Genomic DNA, 21,787 nt, shown 5'->3' on the forward strand with positions numbered 1-21,787 from the left:
TACTTTTTTTTGGGGTGCACGTGGGTATATGAACTAATGATCAAAATGTATAAATTCCGATTATTGGAGTAAAATTGTTAATGCCATTTTTCCCTTGAAAGCACAAGATTCCACACCACCAGTTTCATCAGTTGGTATTAAAGAAGAGGGGGTGACCTATCCCATTGATATTCAAGACTATTCGAGTGGTGAAAGCTTCAACAGTGATGGTGAGTACTCCATCCTAACTGGAGAACTGCAATTACTGAATATGTAGTGAGACTTCTGTAAAGGTGTCTCTAATCTCATCTAGTGACTGTTTTATCATTCATGAAGAATATTCTTCACTGCTGTACTAAAGAAGCAAATTCCTGTTTCTGGTTAGCACAGGACTCGTATTTCAACCGGTCTGTATGATACTAACCATGTTAACCTTGTCCAGGCACAGCTTATTTGAGATCTGGTTATGTTATGAACGGTCCCTTAAATGCAGCAGCACAGACTAGATCACATTTGGCGGCGGGGCTGATGGATTGGGTAGCAATGCTGAAGGACGGCCTCCACACCTGGAAAAGACAAATGATTACTCTGGCTATTTAAGACAGGTGCTGATTGTTTATTTGCAAACGTTACGTATCCATTATTGCCTTCGCTCTGATCTTGTGCCTGATAGAGGAGGGAGAAGCTTACCGTCACCTGATTACTGATTCTAGTGTCATTAGCTGCTGATAAGGCCTTCGACTGTGTGGACTGGTCATTCTTGGAAAAGGTTCCTTTGGAGGTTGGCTCTTGTCAGTGGTAGCAATGATAATGCGGAACTACCAGCAACACAATGCAATCATTGTTCTAAATGGACACAGGTGTTATTTGGCGTACATAGGGGAACACACCATTGCTTTTCATCCTCAACACTAGCCTGTCACATTAGACAATCAGATGATCTAAAAGGCGTAACCTTCGTTCCTGATGTGCATATAATCACTCGCATTCAGATGATATTACTCTAATCGTGGAAGTCTTCGAATGTGCGCTACCGGCTTTGGTACACAGTTTGCAAGACTTTGACACACTTGCAGGATAGAAGATGAATAGGGAAAAGGCGTACATTTCTAATTTAAACTTACAACAAGATAGGGAAATGAAAGTCAAGGATCTCTTTCAATTTAAATTGACAGTAATCTCTATCGAATATTTGGTTACGAAAATTGCACCACAGTTGTCAGACGTGTATTTAAGTTATCTACCCACTCCTGCTGGCTGCAATATGCAGAGACCTGCTTAGGTGGTCATCCCTATATGTTTCCTGGCTAGGCATGATTCACAGCATAAAAGTGAGCCTGCTATCCAGAGTACTATATCTGTTCCAGCCATGCTGGTTAGGTCTGAGATGAATTTCTTTTTTAGCAACTGCAGATCTCCTTATCTTGCGTTGTATAGAATAACTCTTGCCTTGGGCTCAAAAAAGAAAATGCCTGTAAAGTTGTAAATCTCAGGGGGTCTGGCAGTTCCAGACTTTGAACTATATCATTCTGCAGCGCAGCTGAGAATTATGATTGAATGGTGCAAGGTAGAAATAGATAAGGACTGGATGCCAATGGAATGAGAAGTGGTAAGGAAGCTGTTATGCGATCTTATATGGTCGAAGAAAGATCTGCGGCATGCTAATATAAGTCACAGTTCACCAGTGGCCATAACCCTTAAGACATGAAATAAATTAGAAACAGAATTAGGCCTGACTTCTTTCCCTTCCCCACACACTCCAATGCACATTAATGCTGAAAGTTTCGAACTACAAACAGGTCACCTTTAATAAATGGAGGGTGGTGGGTAGCAGATTGATATCAGATTTTTTCAGAAAGGTAGTATCAAGTCATTCACACACATTTCAATTGACCTTCAATTAGATGAGGCCGAACGATTTGCACTTAGCGCAATTGAGACACTGGGTGATATACCCCATTATGAAAAAAGCAACGGCGGTGGATAAAGGCCTCTTTTAGAAACTCTTTCCTCCCGTTAGAGACCCCTGAGGTGTGATCTCTAAAATGTATACTACATTAATGTTATTAAACACCATTCCATACTCGCCCGATAAGAACTACTGGAAAAGAAACTTGATTAGAGAAATCCTGCTTAATGAATGAGACACACTTAGGATGAATATAAATAAGATAAACAGAACGGAGAAGTAGCATTTTGACTGGTATTACATGTCCTCAAAACTGCATCAAGTATCGGAATACTAGTCCAGACTGCTGGAGAGGATGTGGCAATGCAGGCCAAATGTTAAATATAAGGTGGTACTGTCCCAGGTCGGTGGGAGAGAGGTATCGGCAGCAGGGAAAGAGACATTAGGCTACTCTTTTTGTCATTTGACCCAGGGCTATGCTTGTTGGGGCTAGGACTATCTGATTATAAAGGACTTGCAAGACTGGAATGGTACTTAGTTCGACAATGTCTGAGGGCGGCGAAGTTGGCTATCACATTCTTTTGTAAACAGAAAGAAAACCCTTGTTAACCCAGTGGCACTGGAGGCTCTAGAGCACTCAAGCAAGCACTTACTTAGCAGTGTTAATGAGCATCATTTGAAATGGGATAGGCTATGGAGACCATCCCTGAGCTATACATCTGGGCTACCAGCCTTGCATGCCCGCTCTCTGCATTCTACTTGAGAAATTAGTACAGCAACAGGTAGTCGCTTATGAGGCAGATGAGACGTCAACAAGTTATGACCAAGTTTGTGATGTGCATACAGACCATGACGTCAGAATTATGGTCCATCATTTATATATTCAACTTTAAAAAAATGCTAATAAAAAAAATTCTCACATTTCTAGAGTGGGGTTTCAGTCATGTGCTTTATCAGTCACATGCTTTATCATGACTGATTTAGCTAATTAGAAGAACCATGCCTTCAAACTGTAAAACACATGTATTTCAAAATATATTCCTAGATTGCCGCATGCAAATTGTAGATATTGTAATTCTACATAAGAACACGACGTCTAAGTGCAAATGTATTAATCATTACCATTGATCTTGTTAGTGGACACAATAAAAAGATCATCAAGAGAAATAACAAATAGAGCTCAGAAAATGCATAAATAATAACATTCGGAAGAAAAAGAAGAGTAGGTTATAATTATCTCTCAATACATGCAGATTGTTATTAAAAGATAGTGACCATGACAAGCAATCTACAAAACAAAAGAAAAAAGGAATAAGAAGAAATAACAGGAAAAAAAACACACATGCTGAATTATGAAGAAAATAATTTTGTACAGAGCCATCAATTGTGATTGAGGAACACATATTAAACCGTTCTATAAATCCATTTATTTCCTTCAGAATTCTGGGAAATCCTGAAGTGAAGAGACAAAGAAACAGAGACCATTAACTGCAGAACCTCCCCAGATGAGATGAATGAGGACTGTACCGAAGAGATGCTAATGAAATATTATAGATAAATAGTTGTTGAAAAGATCAAAACACCCAACCTCATGTTCACCAGCAGACAGATGCAGACGCAAAAATCAATAAAAATGGCAATACAGTGATGGATGAAAATATAAAACTGCAAATTCTCAGTCTAGCAACTGCTGTAGAAACATCTCAAAAAGGTATTAATAGACTTCATCATCCAAACATAAAAAGTCTAGAATTTGAAGACTTATTAGCAGGGGAGGAGGAAAAGAGTGGGCTGAATCATGCAAAAATCTTTAATTTATTGTACTCCATTCTCAGCCTTAGGATGGTTACACCAAACAACATAGAATTAGTACGTTTTCTTGAGGAACATGCTCCCAAAAATATGGAAAGGGGCTATCACAATACTATAATACCCCAACCTTGGAAAAAAAACTTGAATCCAAAATGGTTCTAACAAAAACTAGGAACAGAAGAACAATTTATTCTCTAGAAAAGAAAGAAGAAAAGAAAGGATGAACCAATTGTGATTGGATATGGACTGCTGCAGCTAGTACTCCAGAAATGCCTGCAAAGAGACCTTATGGTCCGGCAGCAGCTGATTCAGGTTAGTTCGCTGCAAGCGACCCAAGTGGGTTGCACTTAGCGGTTGTATAGTCCTCATATGCCAAGGTTCTTGGCCACTTTTCTTTGCTGGGTAAGTCTCCGGTTCCTCTCGAGAGGTAGGGGGGGTAGCGGTGGTGGTGTGAAGATCGTACTGGGCGGGGGCCCATTGTCCCACAGCAGCCTCACTCCTCCGGTAATGACTCCAACCAGGTCGCATGACTTGCTGATCCTGAAGATCCCCTCTGGCGTATGGAGTCACTGTATCCTTACAGTACACAAACTGCTGCTTGATTGGCACATTGAAGTCCTTGGCAGTGGCCCCTCTTGGCATATGTGGTCCGAGCCCCCATCCTGGCATACAGGGTCGCCGCTCCCCACTACACACAGGCTCTGGGTTGATCGGTGCAACAATGCACACAGCTTAATTCATTGGAGGCCCTCCTCTGGCATACGAGGGTCGACCGACTTCATCCTGCACACAGGCAATGACTCGATTGTTGCAGCAGTAATCTCCTCACACCTCGCAAAGACAGTCCACTCGACAGGGCTTTCCACTGGATCTCTCTCCCTCCAAACGCTCACCTCTTCCTCACAGGGCACATTGATCTTGGCAAGCAGGCAGACAGACACTCGTGCTCCAGGTCAAGTGGTTTCGATTTCTTGGGTGATGTCCCCTCACCCAGCAGGGAGAATAACAGGCCTTGGTTCCCAGTTCTGGTCAAAGACAGAAGTCGTGCAGAGCTTTCCTCCTCACACAGTCCTTCTGGCTGCTTGGCAGATGACTGTTTTTGGGGTCTCAAACTCCCCTTCTTATAGTTGATTTTCAGACATCAAATGTGATTTAGGGTATGAGTCTTTAAAGTTTTTGTTGGGGGTCTGTTGAAGTGCCCACTCCTCTGCTCTCTTCCTCTTGAAAGCAGTGTGTCACAGCAACGGAGACTCTAAAGCTTAAAGCTCCACCACACAGTCCATGGAAATAACTAGAGCTCACACAGTGATAACTAGAGATCACACATTTATAAGTGTATCACAAGTTTAGCCTGGGCCACAGCCCTACTCTTTATAATTCTGCAATCTGCCCCATCTCCTTCCTTAGATGTGTCCAGGCCCCTTCCTTGTGACCGCTCACTAAATCAGCAGAAGAGCACCCTTAAGTGTACGGGGTAGACTGTCACTCTCCTCTCCAGTGTGGGTCCCACCCAGCTTACAGGGATACATACATCTGTCTGGGGGATTCCGCTACCTCCTCTCCATGTTCCATCATGCAGACCTGGGTCTCCCAATATGAAATCCAGGGCCGTCCATGTATTTATTGTACCATCCACATGCACACATACACCCACTTCATGTGTAAAGCCTACACACACTGCACAGCACTGTATCCTTCATGTACTTTACTACTCATAGTCACACATACATCCAACACATACATGTAACATGCAGCACAGCAGTACATCCTTCACGTACTGTACCACTCAAAGGCACATATGCATCCAGCACATGCAGTCACAATGCACGCACTGCTCAGTGCTACATTAACCCTTTTTCGTATTTTACCCTTCCCAGTCACACATACAATCACACATACACCCAGACACGGAACCTTAACTCAGAGAGCCTGTAGGCCTCACTCCACTGACAGGTTAAAAAGGACCTGTTCACTTCTACTGATTACTACACGGTGTGCTGCCACCACTGCACTTGTGCTGCTTAACTCCTGGTAATGGCAGTAGCTTCTCACCACTATGAGGGTAGTTCTTTGGGTGCCCCTCCGGGTCCAACAAGATCGCAGTCTGTGAGACACACCTATGTCATGGCGCACACGCATGATCCATTTCTGCCTATGACTACGAAAATCGCCAATAGGGATCCAGACAACAGTACAGTTGGGAACTCAGGCAGGATTGCATGTCCATTACCATGCAGAGGACTTTTTCGTCCCAATAGATGGAACAATAAATATTTGACAGACTAGGGACAGCGAAGTAGGGACGTCCATTAGGAAGACTGATGAATGTGATTTCTGTGTCTGAACATAAAATCTAGAAGACTTTATCCAAAACACAGTTAATTGTTAACAGTGATAATGTATGGGCTAGAAAGAGGAAATACGTTTTCCCCCAGTACTTATGCAGTAAAGTAAATGTGGTAAATAAATGTTTGGGCATGTGTAGCTGTAGATACACATGCTCTGCATGCTCCTGCCATCTATTGTTGGGCTCAAACTTGTTTTTCTTGGAAGAAGTCTTTCGAGTCACGAGGTATAGTGACTCCTCCTATAACCAGTAAAGTTCATGGACATCAGCTTCATTCTTAGATTGTTTTCTTCCGCCGTAGGACTCTGAGTCGGCATGTGTGTCGTTCATCATCGGGCCTTTTGTCTCATTTGCTCCTGTTAGCTAGAAACAATCGTTTTCTTTGTTTGCGATTTCCATTGTCTCTGTCATGGTGCTTCTATCGGGTCTGTGACTCAATTTTCGACGAAACATTCAGGGCGTTGTCCCTTTCAGGCCTGGTCCATCAGGCTTCAGCCTCGAGAATATGCAGTCCGTGATGGAAAAAACATCTTTTGTTACTGTCCACAATACCACTCCAAGTACCTGTGGACGGAATAACACTCGGTCGGCAACCTCTGCTTGTCGCCAGAGCATGACGAGACCTCCTCTTCACCCTGGATCTCCTTCCTGTCCATCAAGACCATCTGAAACAGTCTGGATTGTGGCCTTACCCAATGAACCATGGAATAGCAGTGAGATGAGGAAACCCCCAACATCTTTGGGGAGGACAGCGTAGGAGAGACGGATGCTGCCAAACAAGTGTCCGCCTTCAGCCTGGAACCAGATTTACCTTCGGACTTCAAGGCAGCAGATCCACATCCCACACCGGTTCAACGTCAGAAGACGTCAACAGTGAGTACAGCTCCAAGCAGCTCTTGCCAACAGGTTATCCACTGCCCCTCCATGCGTCGGGCATCAGTGAATGAGCCCACAGTTGGGGACACAGACTTCCAGTCCGCAACTGCATCCCACCCATGGCTGGCACTGCCCTAAGGCTTCGAACCTGACACCGACTCCATCTCTGGTGCCGAGCCAGTTGCTCAAGACCCAGCCCTCGTCGGTTCCGACAGCACCTTCGACATCCTCTTGGATCCTTGGTGCAGGCAAGGATGGGCTCTTCGGAGCCTACAAAACCTTCAGGGTTAAAACTGTCCTGGAAGCCAAAACAGCCTTGGGCGTCTAGTTGGCAATCCACAGCAGACACTAAGGATCAATAACTGCTGATTCTACATCTTTAGGAGGAGTTGGACACTCGGCAAAAAACACTATTTATTTACCCCCACATGAGGAAAATTACAGAGAAACCACCACCAGAGGTTCAGGAAACTATTCCTCGCAAGAAGAAGCTTAACTTGGTGGAGCAGCTTGCATTGGAACTTTTTCTACCTCCCAAGATGAAGAAGCATCAAGATAGGGTCTCCAGTCTGCTACCCTTTCGACCTTCTGTACCTCATCCTTCAGATCCACCTTCACCACCACATGGGCCTACTCCACTACCTTCTCCATTGGGTTCACCAAATTCATCCTACGGGGAGTGGAGTTCTCTACACCCTATAGAACCTTATGATGTCTTTTAGAAATGGAATTCCTGGTTGGAGGAGGTATGTGCCCAGGCCAGGCAGGAATCTCCACTCTAGTCAGGGTAAGCTAAGTACACACTAGAAGATAGCCTGTGCTCACCCTCTGGCAGGTTGGCACTGAGCAGTCAGGCTTATCTAAGGAGGCAATGAGTAAAGTATTTGTTCAACACACACACAGTAACACAATGAATACACCATAAAGAGATTCCACCCATGGTTAGAAAAATAGATTATATTCTGAATAAAACAAAACCTAAATGACAAAAATCCACTGTATAGAAGTTGAGATATTGAATTTCAAAATAATAAGTGAAAAATAGCACTTAGAAGCAAATAGCGCTTTCTGGGTTACATGAGGTCATGCTGGATCGGGGCAAAGTCAAAGTTCAGACCGACCACGATAGAGTGCTGGCCAGCTACAGGACCCAGGCAGGCACAGGTAAACTAAGTACCTTTCCTGGACGCAACAGAGAGATGCATCATGAGCTGTGACGATGTGGATCCCGCATGTTGAGGATTCATCGATTTTCTCATTGCATTGATGGTGATGCGTCAGTCTGGTAGACGGGTGCCGGGGTCGAGAGGTGTCGAGCAATGTGCTAGGTTTTTCCACAAAGTTGAGAGGACACATCGATTTCTCCAAGCTGCAGCGGTGGTGATACGCTGTCCGATGCGCCAATCTCCTGGAGGCAAAGCACTGGTTCCAAAGCGATTTTACTCCCGCAACCGGGTCGATGCGCTGGTTTTGCTACACGCAGACAGGACATGCGTCGAAGTCTGTGTTGCAAGTATCTGGGCCACTTCCAGTGAGCCAGGCACTGGAGCAGGGGTAGAGACTTTGGTATCCCTGAGTCTCAAGCAACAGGAGGCACGCCAACAAGCCATTGGTGCACACTTGGAGTGAAGGTAGAGTCCAGCTCTCCTTCAGCAACATCAGAGAGCAGCAGGGCAACCAGCAGAAAAGCAGACCTTCCAGATCAGCAGTCCAGTTGAGTCCTTTAAGCAGCACAACAGTTCTTCTGGCAGAGCTTCAGTTACAAGTCCATTACAGTCTGATTTTAGGGGCGGTCAGAGACCTAGCACTTGTACCCAAAAATGCCTTTGATGTGGGGGTGACTTCAAAGCTGCTCCTTGAAATGCACAGGTCCTCCTTTCAATCCAGCCCTTTCTGCCAGGTATCAATGGGGGTGGTGGTAAATCAAGCCTTTGTGAGGGGACAGGACACTACCTATTCAGTGGTGTTAGCCCCTCCCTTCCATCCTGCCCAGGCATGGCCATCAGACTGCAGATGTATTTAGATGGATACTCAGACACACCTTTCCTTCCTGTGTTTGTGACTGTCTAGAGGGAATGCACAAGGTGTAGCTGTCGCCCACCCCAGACGTGTATAGGAGACAGGCTGCAAGGCACACAGAGCAGAAAGCGCAGAGAAATGTCTACTTTATAAAAGTGGCAGTTCTAAAATAGTGATGTTAAATCCAATTTCACCAGTAAGGAGAATTTACATTACCATTCTAAAAATATATAATGCATGAAGTAGTTACTTCTTTCTGATCAGAAATTACCACTTAAAAGTATATAAGGGAATCCCAATGCTAATCTATGAGAGGAGTAGGCCTCACAGTAGTGAAAAAAACAACTGTTGCTCTTTGTCACAACCAGGACATGCAAAACATAAAAATACATGTCCTACCTCTAACTTACATAGTGCCCTGTCCTTCGGGCTACCTAGCGCCTACCTTAGGGGTGACCTATTTGTAGTAAAAGGGGAGTTTAAGGCTTGTCAAGTAGTTTTAAAAGCCAAGCCGAAGTGGAAGTATACACAAGCAGTACAGTGGCCAGTCTGAGACAGGTTTGAATAGCTACTTCTGTGGGTGGCATGATTATGCTGCAAGCCCCCTAGTAACATTTAACGTGCAGACCCTGGATGCATAGTATGCCACTTTACAAGGAACTTATAGGTAAATTAAATAATGTATACACCAATTATACATGTTTAGGGGAGAAGCACATGCACTTTAGCACTGGTCAGCAACAAAAATAATTCAGCAAATAGAGGAGGAACAAGGCAAAAGGTTTGGGGTGACCTTTCAGAAAGGGCCATTTTCCAACATTGTCCCATATGATCCAGGGCGTCCCGAGATGTTCATGGAACGATTATGATGTGGTTTCCTCAGGGGACACGGACCTGGATTTATACCCAGCTAAGCCCTCCCGATGACACCACCTCTTATCATAAGGTCATCCATAGGGCGGCTACCTTCCATAAGGTAGATCTCACAAAATACCTGAGGAGGAAGACTTCCTCATTGAGACACTTTCAAACATCCAGCGTTCACTTCAATACCCAATGGCATGTTCAAAAACACGCAACACCTTTAACAACCTGGTGAAGGCTAGGGGGGGGGGTCCCTTACAGGGTGAATAAGAAATACAAGCAGAGATCATTCATGGAATGATTATGATGTGGTTCACTCAGGGTACACAGACCTGAATTTATGCCCAGCTAAGTCCTCCCTCCCTCCGGACGACAACACCTCTTAACATGAGGTCATCCATAGGGCGGCTACCTTCCATACGGTAGAACTCAACAAAATCCCAGAGGAGGAAGACTTCCTCATTGAGACACTTTCAAACATCCAGCGTTCATTTCAATACCCAATGGCATGTTAAAAAATGCTTAACACCTTTAACGACCTGGTGAAGACTAGGTTGGTGCCTTACAGGGTGAATAAGAATGACAAGCCGTTCCCCTCGGATCCATCATACATGAGGGGTCAACTCCCTCCTGACTCTCAAGTGGTGCATACTGCACACAAGCAGTCTAATACACTGGGGACACCTCACCGTCCTATGAGAAGAGTAAGAAGATCGATGCGGCGGGGAAGATGTTCTCTGTCTAATCTGCTACTCACTGACATATTGCCAATTCGGTTGGCTTGCTCTCCAGATATGACAGGGCCCAGTGGAATGAGATGGGATATTTGATCTAACACCTCCCAGATCTCTGGGTACTCTCCATAATAGAGTAGGATTCCTGCCTAAAACATACTATTCCACCACCAAGTAACCGCCTCCGCAACACTCCCACTCTACCGACGATCAGAGCCTCCTTCAAGAGGAAGTCCAAGTGCTCTTACTCACAGGGGCCATAGAGCTAGAGCCGCAACACCAAAACAGCAAAAGGGTGCACTCCCTATACCTATTCCATCGACCGGCATATGCCATCTTAGTGGAGGGACGCTTGGCTGCCAAGATAACGTTACAGACTTTGTGAGGAATGTCCAAAGCTGTCAACTGTTGCCGCTCAATCTCGACGCAATGAGGTGGAGGCTGGACCGGTTTCGGGGGAAGAACCCTCCCTAGCTGCTGCGACAGAAGATCCTCCCGAAGAGGCAGTCTGAGTGGAAGATCGATGGCCATGCTCAGGAGCTCTGGGTACCAGACTCTTCACGCCCAGTCTGGCGCCACAAGAATTACTTGGGGGATCTTCTTCAGCACTCTGGGCAGAAGTGGTACAGGCAGAAAGGCGTACAGGAGGCCGCAGTTCCACTCACAGCGAAAAGCATTGCAGAGCGAGTGCTGCCTTGGAAATTCCAATGCACAGAATTGCTGACATTGCACGTTCTCTTCAGTTGCGAACAGATCTAATCAAGGCTCTCCCCACCGTTGAAATAGACCTTGCACCACCTCTGAGTGAAGATGCCATTCATGATCCACCAGGCACCGGCAGCTGAGTTCATCCGTTTGTTTGTTATAGTACCATATGGCGGTGGTGTTGTCTGTGAACACCTGCACACCTTTCCCTTTGAGGGAAGGAATGCCTTCAGTGCCAGGCGAATCACCCGGAGATCCAGCAGGTTGATATGGAGCCCAGACCCCGCTAGAGACCAGACGCCTCTGATTTCCGTCTCTCCCAGATGGCTGCCCCATCCCAGGAGTGACACATCTGTCACCACTGTGAGGTCTGGTTGGGGAAGGGAGAGGAATCTGTCTCTGACCCAAGCATGGTTCGTTAGCCACCACTGCAGTTGTTGCGCAATCCCCTCCGAGATCTGGACATAGTCGGAAAGATTGCCCTGGTGCTGTGCCCTCTGGGACTTCAGGTCCCACTGCAGAGCCCGCATATGCCATCTGGCATGATCCACCTGCAGGATGCAAGAGGCCTCAAGGCCAAGCAGCCTCAGGGTCATTCTCACCGAAAATCTAGGATAAAGGCTGAAACATCGGTATCATAGCTTGAATATCCCGTACTCGCTGCTTGGGAGGATAGGCCCAAAACTGCACTGTGTCCAGAACTGCCGCAGTGAGAGGGAGTGTTTGATAGCGGTCAGTTGTGACTTCGGCATGTGATAGTGTACCCGAACAAGTGAAGGAGGTCCGCCGTAGTCTGGAGATGGGAGACGACAGCCTGGGGCGAGCCTGCCTTCAACAGCCAGTCATCGAGTTAGGGGAAGACTGGAACCCCAAATCTGCGTAGATGAGCTGCGACCACCACTATCACCTTTGTGAACACCCGAGGGGCACTGGTAAGGCCAAAGGGTAGCACAGTGAATTGAAAATGCTTGTGACCTACCGTGAACCGCAGGTAGCACCTGTGGGCTGGCAGGAGGGGGATGTGAAAATAGGCGTCCTGCAAGTCCAACGCCACCATCCAGTCTCCAGGTTCGAGAGCAGACAGGACCTGGAGACTGGGTTAACATTTTGAAGTTCTCCTTCCGGAGGAAGCTTTTGAGAGCCCTGATGTCTAGAATAGGACGCAGGCCTTCGTCTTTCTTGGGCATCAGAAAGTAGCAGGAATAGCAACCACAATCTACTTCTGGCATAGGAACCCTTTCGATGGCTCCCTTGGCCAAGAGAGCCGAAACATCCTGGCGGAAAAGTCCCAAATGATCCTCTGACATGTGATCGAAAGACGGTGGCATGGAGGGAGGGGTAGCCTCGAAGGGGAAGGAGTTGTACCTTTTGGACTATTTGCGAAACCCACCCGTCCGACGTGATGGTTTGCCAGTGTGGGAGGTGATGGCGAATACTGCGGCACACTGGCGTCTGATGGCACTAGAAGGTCGGTCTAAGAAGGTTTGGAGGCGCCTGCAGGTTAGGGAAGAGTGGATTGGCCCACTCACCTGGTCCCACAGCCATGCTGAGACTGGGTAGCTTGCGTAACCCGGTGGCTGGTCTGGGCTATACGTGTTGGTGTGCCCCTTTTATAGCCACGAAAGTAGCGAAAAGCAGATTGAGGTGGACGACTTGTCACTGTGAGGCCCAAGGACCTGGCCGTAGCTTGAGAATCCTTAAAGTGCTCCAGCGCGGAGTCTGCCTTGTCACCAAAAAGGCGACGGCCTTCAAAGGGCATGTCCTGTAGGGTTGCCTGGACATTCCCCAAAAAGCCAGATGTCTTCAACCAGGCGTCGCGCCAAAGGGCTACTGACGTGTCAATCGTTCTGCCCAGTAAGTTGAGGGTATCCAATCCACAACAAATCGTGTATTTAGCTGCATCCCTCCCATCCGCCACTGCTTGGGAGAGAACAGTCCGGGCCCTAAGGCAGCACCTGCAAAACTGTATCCCAGATGGAATGGGAGTATCGGCCCAAGAGTCATGCGGTATTCACAGACCGCAATGCCAAGCTGGAGGAAGAGAACATGTGCCTCCCAAGATGATCCAGCCTTTTGAATTCCCTATCTGGGGGAGCAGAAGGGAATGCGCCATTAGATGAAGATGCTTGGACTACCAAGCTCTCTGGGGAAGGGTGTTGAGTGAGGAAAACTGGGTCGCCCGGAGCTGGGCAGCGGGTGATCGTCAATTCCACAGGAGCCTCTGTGCTGGACTTGGATTAGGTGCCCAGAACGACGTCAGTGAGGGCTTTATTTAATGGCAAAAGAGGCTCATATTAAGTTGCTGCCGGTTGGAGCACCTCCATCAGAAAATTAGTCCTGACTGCCACCGAAGGGAGCCGCAGGCCCTGGGCATCAGCAGCCCTTCTCACCACCACAACATAGGACTCTCCATCCTTCATAACCACGGTAAGGGGAGAAAGCATACCCAGGTGTGGGGAGGTATCCAGACCACAGGCGTCACCCAATTCCTTTCTCCAGTCCGGTTCTTCCAGCTGGTCTGCCAAAGGGTCCAGCGACCCCTCCAAGTCCTCATCACCACCTTCAGGGAAATATGGAACACCTGGGATGAACAAGGTAACAAAAGTTCCCTCCGGCGTCGTCGGTCCGACTCCGGGTCCATCTCGGGGATGAGGATGGGATGACGTTGGCCGAAGGCACGGCCGGCGTCTGGGTCGTCGTCGCCGGTATCGGCTCCGGGGAAGGTGAGTGAGGTCGACCGGCGACGATCCGGATCCAGGCCTGGATCCACGGGGGCCCTCTGAGGCTAGAGCTGCTGGCATCGAAGGCCCAGAATTCCCAACCGGCCCTGCAGGGCCCAAAGACACACCAGCGGAGTCGGGCTGCCCAAACACACGGTGGAGGGCTTCGTAGAACGTACAAAGCTGGGCAGGGGATGCCCCGGATACAGTGGGGAGTCATCCCTGAGTCAGGCACCGGAGACAGAGCCTTAGAATGACAACGCTCCGGGTCCAGCGTCGCGTCAGCCGACCGACGGGGAAGAGCTGCAGTGCTTTTTCACCTTATTCTTATGCTTCGACTTACCCGAGGAGTGCGAAGACTTGGACAAGGTGTAATGGCTCCGAAACCGGTCTAGAGACCTTCCCCTCGAGCGAGACCGGAAGCGAGACAGAGCAGACTGCCGGGCATCCAAAAGCTTTCGGGACTGCTCCCGCAAAGACTTCGGATTCATGACCCGACTTCGGGTCGTGGTCGCGCTCCAGGCACCAGAGGCACACGAGGTGCGAATTCCTCACGGACATCAGTTTGTGACAGGAGTCACAAGGCTTGAATCTGGTCCGACAAACTGGGGGTAATTCTAAAGTAAGGAATAACTAACAGTCTCTTTCAGATGGCCCCGGCAGGGGCGCATGGAGAAGATGCCAGAGGTCTGCCCCAGGACCATGATGAGCCACTTGATTGTTTCCTACATTTCCCATAGTGGGGATTGGTATCAGTGCCCCCCCCCTAGCACCACTCTTAAACTGAAGGCATTGCCATCTTTATGCTCAGTCAGTGTGACATTGTTCACTTTTGTCTGATCGGCAGGGGGCGTAGGACCCACGGATGGAGGGGTGTGCCTCCTTTTGCTACTAGTGACACATGGCTCTGGTGCGGCTATAGGTGTTAGAGGGAGTTGGGTTATTAGAGTTTGACATGTTGTCACTTGTGCCCTGTTGTCGTAGCTGGACATCTTGTACCACAACAGATGCTTTATGTTTTTTAAGTGTTGGGAGGGTTGGGGATTACTTGTTGGTTTCTGTCCTTGTTTGGGTTTTTTGCTGAAGTGGGCTGTGTGCTTGGAGCAGTTTTGTCTGCAAACTCCTCCCCTACGCACCTATCCCCCTTAGATCAACCCGACTGACGATGCGGCCTAGACCTGCCTGGTCTCTTGCAACGTTAAACTGTCTATTGGACAAAATCAAATGAACCGCTGTCCTTCAGTCGGCAAAACAGCTACATGCCAGCCTTCTCTTCCTTCAGGAAACCCATCTTTTGGGGAACAAGACTCCCTTTCTGGCCTGCTGTGGCAATACGCAGGTGTTTTACTTCGGGTGTGTGAGGGGCTCTTGAGGGGTGGATATACTGTTAAAGGGACACCTTGGTTACACCATGTCCAAAACATGGCTAGATCCATGGGCCAAGCTGCTAACACGAACGCCCCACCCCCACTGTCATCGTCCTTTCTGGAGGTGATCATGAGGCTATTGGGAGACCTCCTTCCTGGCCCATTGGTGTGGGGAGGACTGGAATGAGGTTGTGGACGTGGTGATTGACAGCTCGCTGATGCAGCCCTTTTTTGCAGCCTTGGGCCTTATCAACCCCTGGCGGCTGTTTCATCCTGGTGTGAAAGGGTACACATTCCATTCTGGGTCCTACAAGACCTCATTCCGTCTGGATTATTTTGTTGTCACTCAGACACTTCGCAAGACATCATTGACACACAAATCTTTCTTAGGTACCTTTCTGACCACTCACCAGTCTCACTTACATTACAATCTGGCCAGTGCCCAACCTTCTTGAACTGGCGCTTGTCAGCATGGTCTCTTTGGGATGCAGAGTTTATCTCACACATTGGGGACACCCTAGAACGCTATGTTGAGGAGACCCAATGCACAGCATACTCCCCGGATATTTTATGAGATGCGATGCTGGCGACCCTCAAGGGGGAGATCACTATTGATCAGACTGCTAAGAAACACAGGAAACTCCAAGAGATAGGGTAGGTTGAGGTGCCGATTTGTCAACTAGAGGAGTGGTTTGCTGCAGACCCTTGCCACTCCTGATGAGGAGACATTGACCTGGCATGTGAAGGGCTGCACGGCGTCCTGATGGACAAGGCTAAGTATGTGTGGCACGAGGCACAGTCATGCCTGTATAATTGGGGGATCAAGGCAGGCAAGCTCCTTCATCACCTCTGCTCCGCTGTCACTTACCATGGCCCAGTACCATATATCTGCAACATGCTAGGGAAAACGGTTGTTGGGAAAGCGGCGTTTGCGTGACAATTCGCTCATGAAGTCCTTCATGCACAAATTGACCACGGACATTGAGGGGGCTGTTAAGAAGGTGGGCGACTACAGCAGGCTATCCCCTGCCTTTCGCCGGACTTAAATAGAGGTGATTCAGAAAGCTGGAAAACCCCAGGAACAATGCGCCTCCTACTGGCCCATTCCCCTGCTTAACACAAAGATAAAAATCTTATCCAAGGCTCTCATTGATCGCTTGATCGGGGTCATCCCTTCTTTGCTACACCCTAAGCAGGCTACCCCTTGCCTTTCGCCGGACTGAAATAGTGGTGATTCAGAAAGTTGGAAAACCGCTGGAACAATGCACCTCCTACTGGCCCAGTTCCCTGCTTAACGCAGAGATGAAAATCTTGTCCAAGGCTCTCCCGGAGCGCTTGATCGGGGGTCATCCCTTCTTTGCTACACACTAAGCAGTCTGAGTATATGCCCAAGCGGCTACCCGATACAACATTCACAGGGTCCATAACGCTACTGCCCAGGCCCTGCATCTATACTTATGGAAGATGTAGGGATGGTGCTTGATTGAGTAAGTTGGACCTACCTCTTTGCTCTTCTGAAGTGGTCCACCTTTGGCTCCTCGTTCATCACCTGTCAGACTGCTCTGCACTGATCTGACAGCGCATGTTCAGATAGGCACAGTGGTGTCTGAGCCATTCCCTAATGGAAGGGGCACATGGCAGGGGTATCCACTGTCGAATTTGCTGTTCGTGACAGCAACAGAGCACATGGCAGAGTGGCAGGGTTCGGTTGGAGTGCGGAGTTGGCAGACCAAATTGCCTTTTACGCAGATGATGTGGCAGTTTTTTCCACTTACTCTGAGACCTCGGGTCCCCAAATATTATAAACACTACAAATATTTGGGAAGATGTCCAGCTTTGTGCTCAACCCATCAAAATCCTCGATTTTTCCGGTCACTCCCCTGCTCCATCCCCAGATTGACGCTGAGCAGCCGATATACTAGTGGCGACCTGGGATTTAAATACCTGCGGTTGTTTATTACACCCAATGCTGTGCTGGCCTGGATGATAAATATACAGTAGTTGTTGGACAGACTGCAGGCGGACATAAAGATGTGGTCCGCTCTTACTCCTAGGGCGGTCCACCATATTCAAAATGGTGTCACTCCCTCCCCTTATATGTCAATTGCAAAATTTCCCTCAGGCCCTGCCTAAATCCTTCTTTTCCCACCTTCATTCCATAGTTAGGGGCTCCCTGCGAAACCTCGTGTAGCATTTCTGAAATGCTTTAAGACAGACATTGGAAGTTACTACAGGGCCTCCCAACTAATAATTACAAATGAATGGTGATAAGACACTCAAGGGTATCCAGTCTACGCTACAGAGAAGTGGGCTGTCAGCGATACGGCCATTCCACAAGTGAGTAACAGGCCAGCCCCCTCTTTGGGTGGGCTCCATTGTTCCTCAGGTGGCAGAACTGCCACGTTTTCATGGCTGGAATACTATTGGGATCTCTACACTGGGGGCCGTGCTTGATGGGGTGACATTTTAAACTTATCTCAAACCTTGCAACAGGAATAAGCCCTCCACCGCAGCCAATTTTTACGCTACCGACAGCTACATGCCCTCCTGCCCTATTTCGCAGACTTGGACGAACTCTCAGAATTCATCTGCTGGAAGCCAAACTGCTGCAGGGAGAATGGGTGACCACAAGGTCTCGCACGTTTTTACAGAACTGCGCTCTGCATTGAAGCAAGACCTAGGAGCCTTATCCAATGATGATTGGGTGGAGTTTCAGGCCTCACCGAGAAGCACTGCGATTTCCATACAACTGCGTCCTATTCAGCTGAATTCTGTGCATAGGACCTGTCTTACAGGCCACAGGCTCTGCTGGATGGGGGTGATCACCCCGTCCTTATGGTGCCACAGACATGTTGGGGACTTTCTACAAACCACATGGGGTGCCTCCGCCTTTGCCCGTTTTGGGAGGGTGTCCTGAACTGCTTATGGAAAGTTTTAGGACAGCCAGCACTGCAAGACACAAAGCTTATCTTATTCATATCACTGAAGGCATTGAACTGACTCGGTAACGCATGACACTTCTTTGGATAGGTCTCACACTGGCCAAGAGGGATGTTGCATGCCTCTGAAAGGCAGAATCCCCACTGTACCGTGAGTCACTGGGTGTAAGAGGGGAATGGATTGGTGCATGGTCAGAGAGCAGCTGGTTTACGTTGCTAAGGACAGCACTCAGTAGCATGGCAAGGTTTCGGGGGAGTTGGCGGCTACAGGGGTGTAGTACTTGAGGACGAACGTTTTACTGTTCCAGTCCTCAATGATGAAACCAGGTTGTATGTGGGGCCGGAACACCAATCTATGCATGATGCATGAATATGCTACTTTTGCTCTGGATTGGGAGCGGGAATAGGGAGGTGGGGGACTAAGCACACAGCACTTCCGTTGGTATGTTCTTCCTTTTTTATGTTGTCATTTCATGCAAAACCTAATAACAGTGTTATTAAAAAAAATTATTAGCAAAAGAAATAACGTCCTTCCTATGGATGCTCTGACTCACGTATAACTACACATTGGCAATCACTGTTGTGCAATATATACATGATACCCATTTGCAGTTAATAGGTTTTGCACACCTTTCCACAACATATCTTCTAGGAGCGACTGTTGCAGTGCGGAACGTCAAATTCCCCTTTCGGCACAGACCAACTACCTCAAAATCAAATTCACTCAAATACATTCATTGGTGGGGCCCATAACACCAATATACTTACACTCCGTTGATCTGTTTTCTGAGGGAAATACGCTTCCAAACGCTGACATGAGAGGAATACCTTTACCTTACTCTAAACACATTGACCTCAGACCTAAGATATCCCTCTCATAAGGAGATGGATCATTTAGTTGTTTACAGGTTTAGTTTCACAGTCATTTATCAGTCTTCAAATCCCATTAAATTCTCTTCTTAAAATAATCGACACAACACATTTGTCAATTAATCAAATATTCTTTATCTAAGAAATATTGCAAGAAACGTTAGAAATCATCATCAGCATTTCAGAGCATCATATTTACCTAATCTGGCTAAAGTCGTCCTCTAAGTCAGTCAGTCAAGGAGAATTTTATTCAGCAAAGTTAGGCCGCAATTCAGTCTCTCAAAGATTCAGGATAACAGCTGTCCAGCAGTGTCACCGTCCTCTCCGTCAGCATAACGTCAGGAAATTGAGTTCGTCAAAGAAGAGCAAGTGATGCGATAGCGTTTTTAAGCTCAATTCCCTACCTACTTTTATAATGAAAATGATGTCAAAAAGTATCAAGATCGGGATTTAGAAAGTCCTGATTGGTCCACTTGGGGTCGAGGGGTACAGTTCTCAGGGTGTTAAACGATGAAGTCATCAAACTTGCTTGTTCCGGCTTTTAAATTGAGCTTTGTCTTTGGTCTTGGATAGGTTCCCGGAGCGTCCTTGAAGGGCACATGTTCTCCCGGGGTCAGGTCCGGGCCACTGCTGCTGGCGGTGACGCCTGCGCACTTCACCCAGAACCTCGTGTTGTCAGAGCAGTCACGTCTAACGTCTCGTTCAGCCATCTTGTTTAGGCCGAAATGGTCAACTTAAGCAAAAGAAACACAAAAACATAATTAAAACATAGAAATGGCTAACAAAATGTTATCCCCTTGCTAATACCCATATGTGTGTGTATTTATCTAGCAGAAGCAACACTCAGAGCAGTTTATACTCACTGAATAAAGCACAAATCACAAATACATCACCAAAGCTACATATAACATGCAAAATATTCTAGTTTTCTACTATTAATATGCGTACTCAAGTTAGTTTAAAATTAATATAGCCATGCAAGGTGCAATTCCCACGTGTAATTCTTTTGTTAATATAATTGGTGAGTTATCACTTCAAACAAATTAAAAATATTACAATTAATTGATTATTCGGATTAATATAAACATGCAAAATGGGGGGGTATACAAAATTTTGTACTACCCGCTCCAGCAATCCCCCTTTGGTGATTTATATCACCACACTAATTAAAAATGTTGTATCCCTTTTACGGAAATTTAAATTGATTTCTTGTTTAGTTCATATTTGTTTCTCCTGTTTCTTCTCTTTTTGCTGTTTTATACATGCTATCCTTTAACTCTTCTAGTTCTATTTCTTCAAATTCTCTTTCTTGTTTCTTATCCCTTCTCCTTAAGTTTTCTCTTTTTATTCTTTTCTGGTTTTTATTCTTTCTCCAACAAATACAACCTAGTCTAATTATTAATACTAAAGTAATCACACATGTTAATGGAAATAATATCTTACCTATAAATGTACTACCTAGTTTTACTACAAAGTCTTTAATAGCTAAAATTTTCTTACCAATCTTCTCCCAAACACCTTCAACCTCCAGTGGTACAATTTCGTCATGCAATTCTGTAATATTCTTAATATAAATTTTCAAATCTCTACTTTCGTCAGGAATGTAAGTACAACAATGTTGAACTTTCAGCATTCCACAGACTCCACCCTCTTTTGCCAATAAAATATCAAGGGCAAGTCGATTTTGCATTACCATAGCACACATGGCAACCATTTCAGTTTTTACCAATAAGAATCCTCCAGCGGTGCTTGTTGACAAGCGATCCACTACTGTTGAAAGTTTTCTAGTTTTGTTCGCATTCAGAGATATTCCCACTGCGGGTATCAGTGCTCCAAAAATGTCACCCACAATTTCAGTCCAAGATTCTCTCTTACTACATGCTAAATAACTACCTAAACTATGTACACCATCTTCTCCTCTATCCATGTGAAAAATCTTTGGAAAAACCAGGCCAACATAACATGTGCCATACCAATGGTCTGGCAAACGATAATATGCCCTGTTCCCACAAATGAAATACAGTCCTGGAAAGACTGGATCTCTTCCACCTTTAAATCCCCATCCTCCCATGATTCGGTATGTATCATGGCACTCACTATTCCCTAGAAAATAATTGTCATACGCCGTCTGATTCCTTCTTATACACAATTTCCTTTTCTGAGGCCAATCTAAAGCCATAGTTGGACTTGTTTCCCCTCTTAAGTGTTTCTCCGTTTCTACATCCCAAACTGTTTTCTCCACTTTCCCTTCTGAAGCCTTTCTTTGCATTTTCAATCTCCTTTCTTCAACCATATCCAAAAATGTCTTCTCTTCTTTCTTTAAACTGCAAGTCAAATTATTTCTAAATATATATTCTAAGGTTAGTTCTTTAGTCTCTAAGAAAAATTCACCTAATACCTTTGCAGGTTTTACCTTGTTTAGTTTGTTAATTGCTGGTACTTGTGAAAATATAGTATCTAAATCTGAAAAATAAGTCTCTAATTTACCTGTTTGATAAAATAAACTAGCTATTACACTACATGTTATTCCATATGTTACAGGAAGGTGATGATAAGTCACTCCTTCAGATACAGATGCAGGTAATTGCATACATACGTAGCAATCCCTTACGTCCATTGTTTTTACATATTCATACAACAACTTTG

The 21,787-nt window shown here is 46.4% G+C and overlaps 1 protein-coding gene across 2 annotated transcripts in view; it reads left to right on the plus strand.

Annotated features, from left to right (window-relative positions):
* LOC146785485 (uncharacterized) overlaps positions 1-21,787 on the plus strand; it is a 148,800-nt gene that overhangs the window by 111,477 nt on the left and 15,536 nt on the right. For both annotated transcript variants that reach the window (XM_085634565.1, XM_085634566.1), the window contains one exon: positions 102-209. In XM_085634565.1, coding sequence (XP_085490691.1) covers positions 102-209 — 108 coding nt within the window. The remainder of the gene's footprint in view (positions 1-101; positions 210-21,787) is intronic.

Source organism: Triturus cristatus, chromosome 11, assembly GCF_964204655.1.
Source record: "Triturus cristatus chromosome 11, aTriCri1.1, whole genome shotgun sequence".
NCBI lineage: Eukaryota > Metazoa > Chordata > Amphibia > Caudata > Salamandridae > Triturus > Triturus cristatus.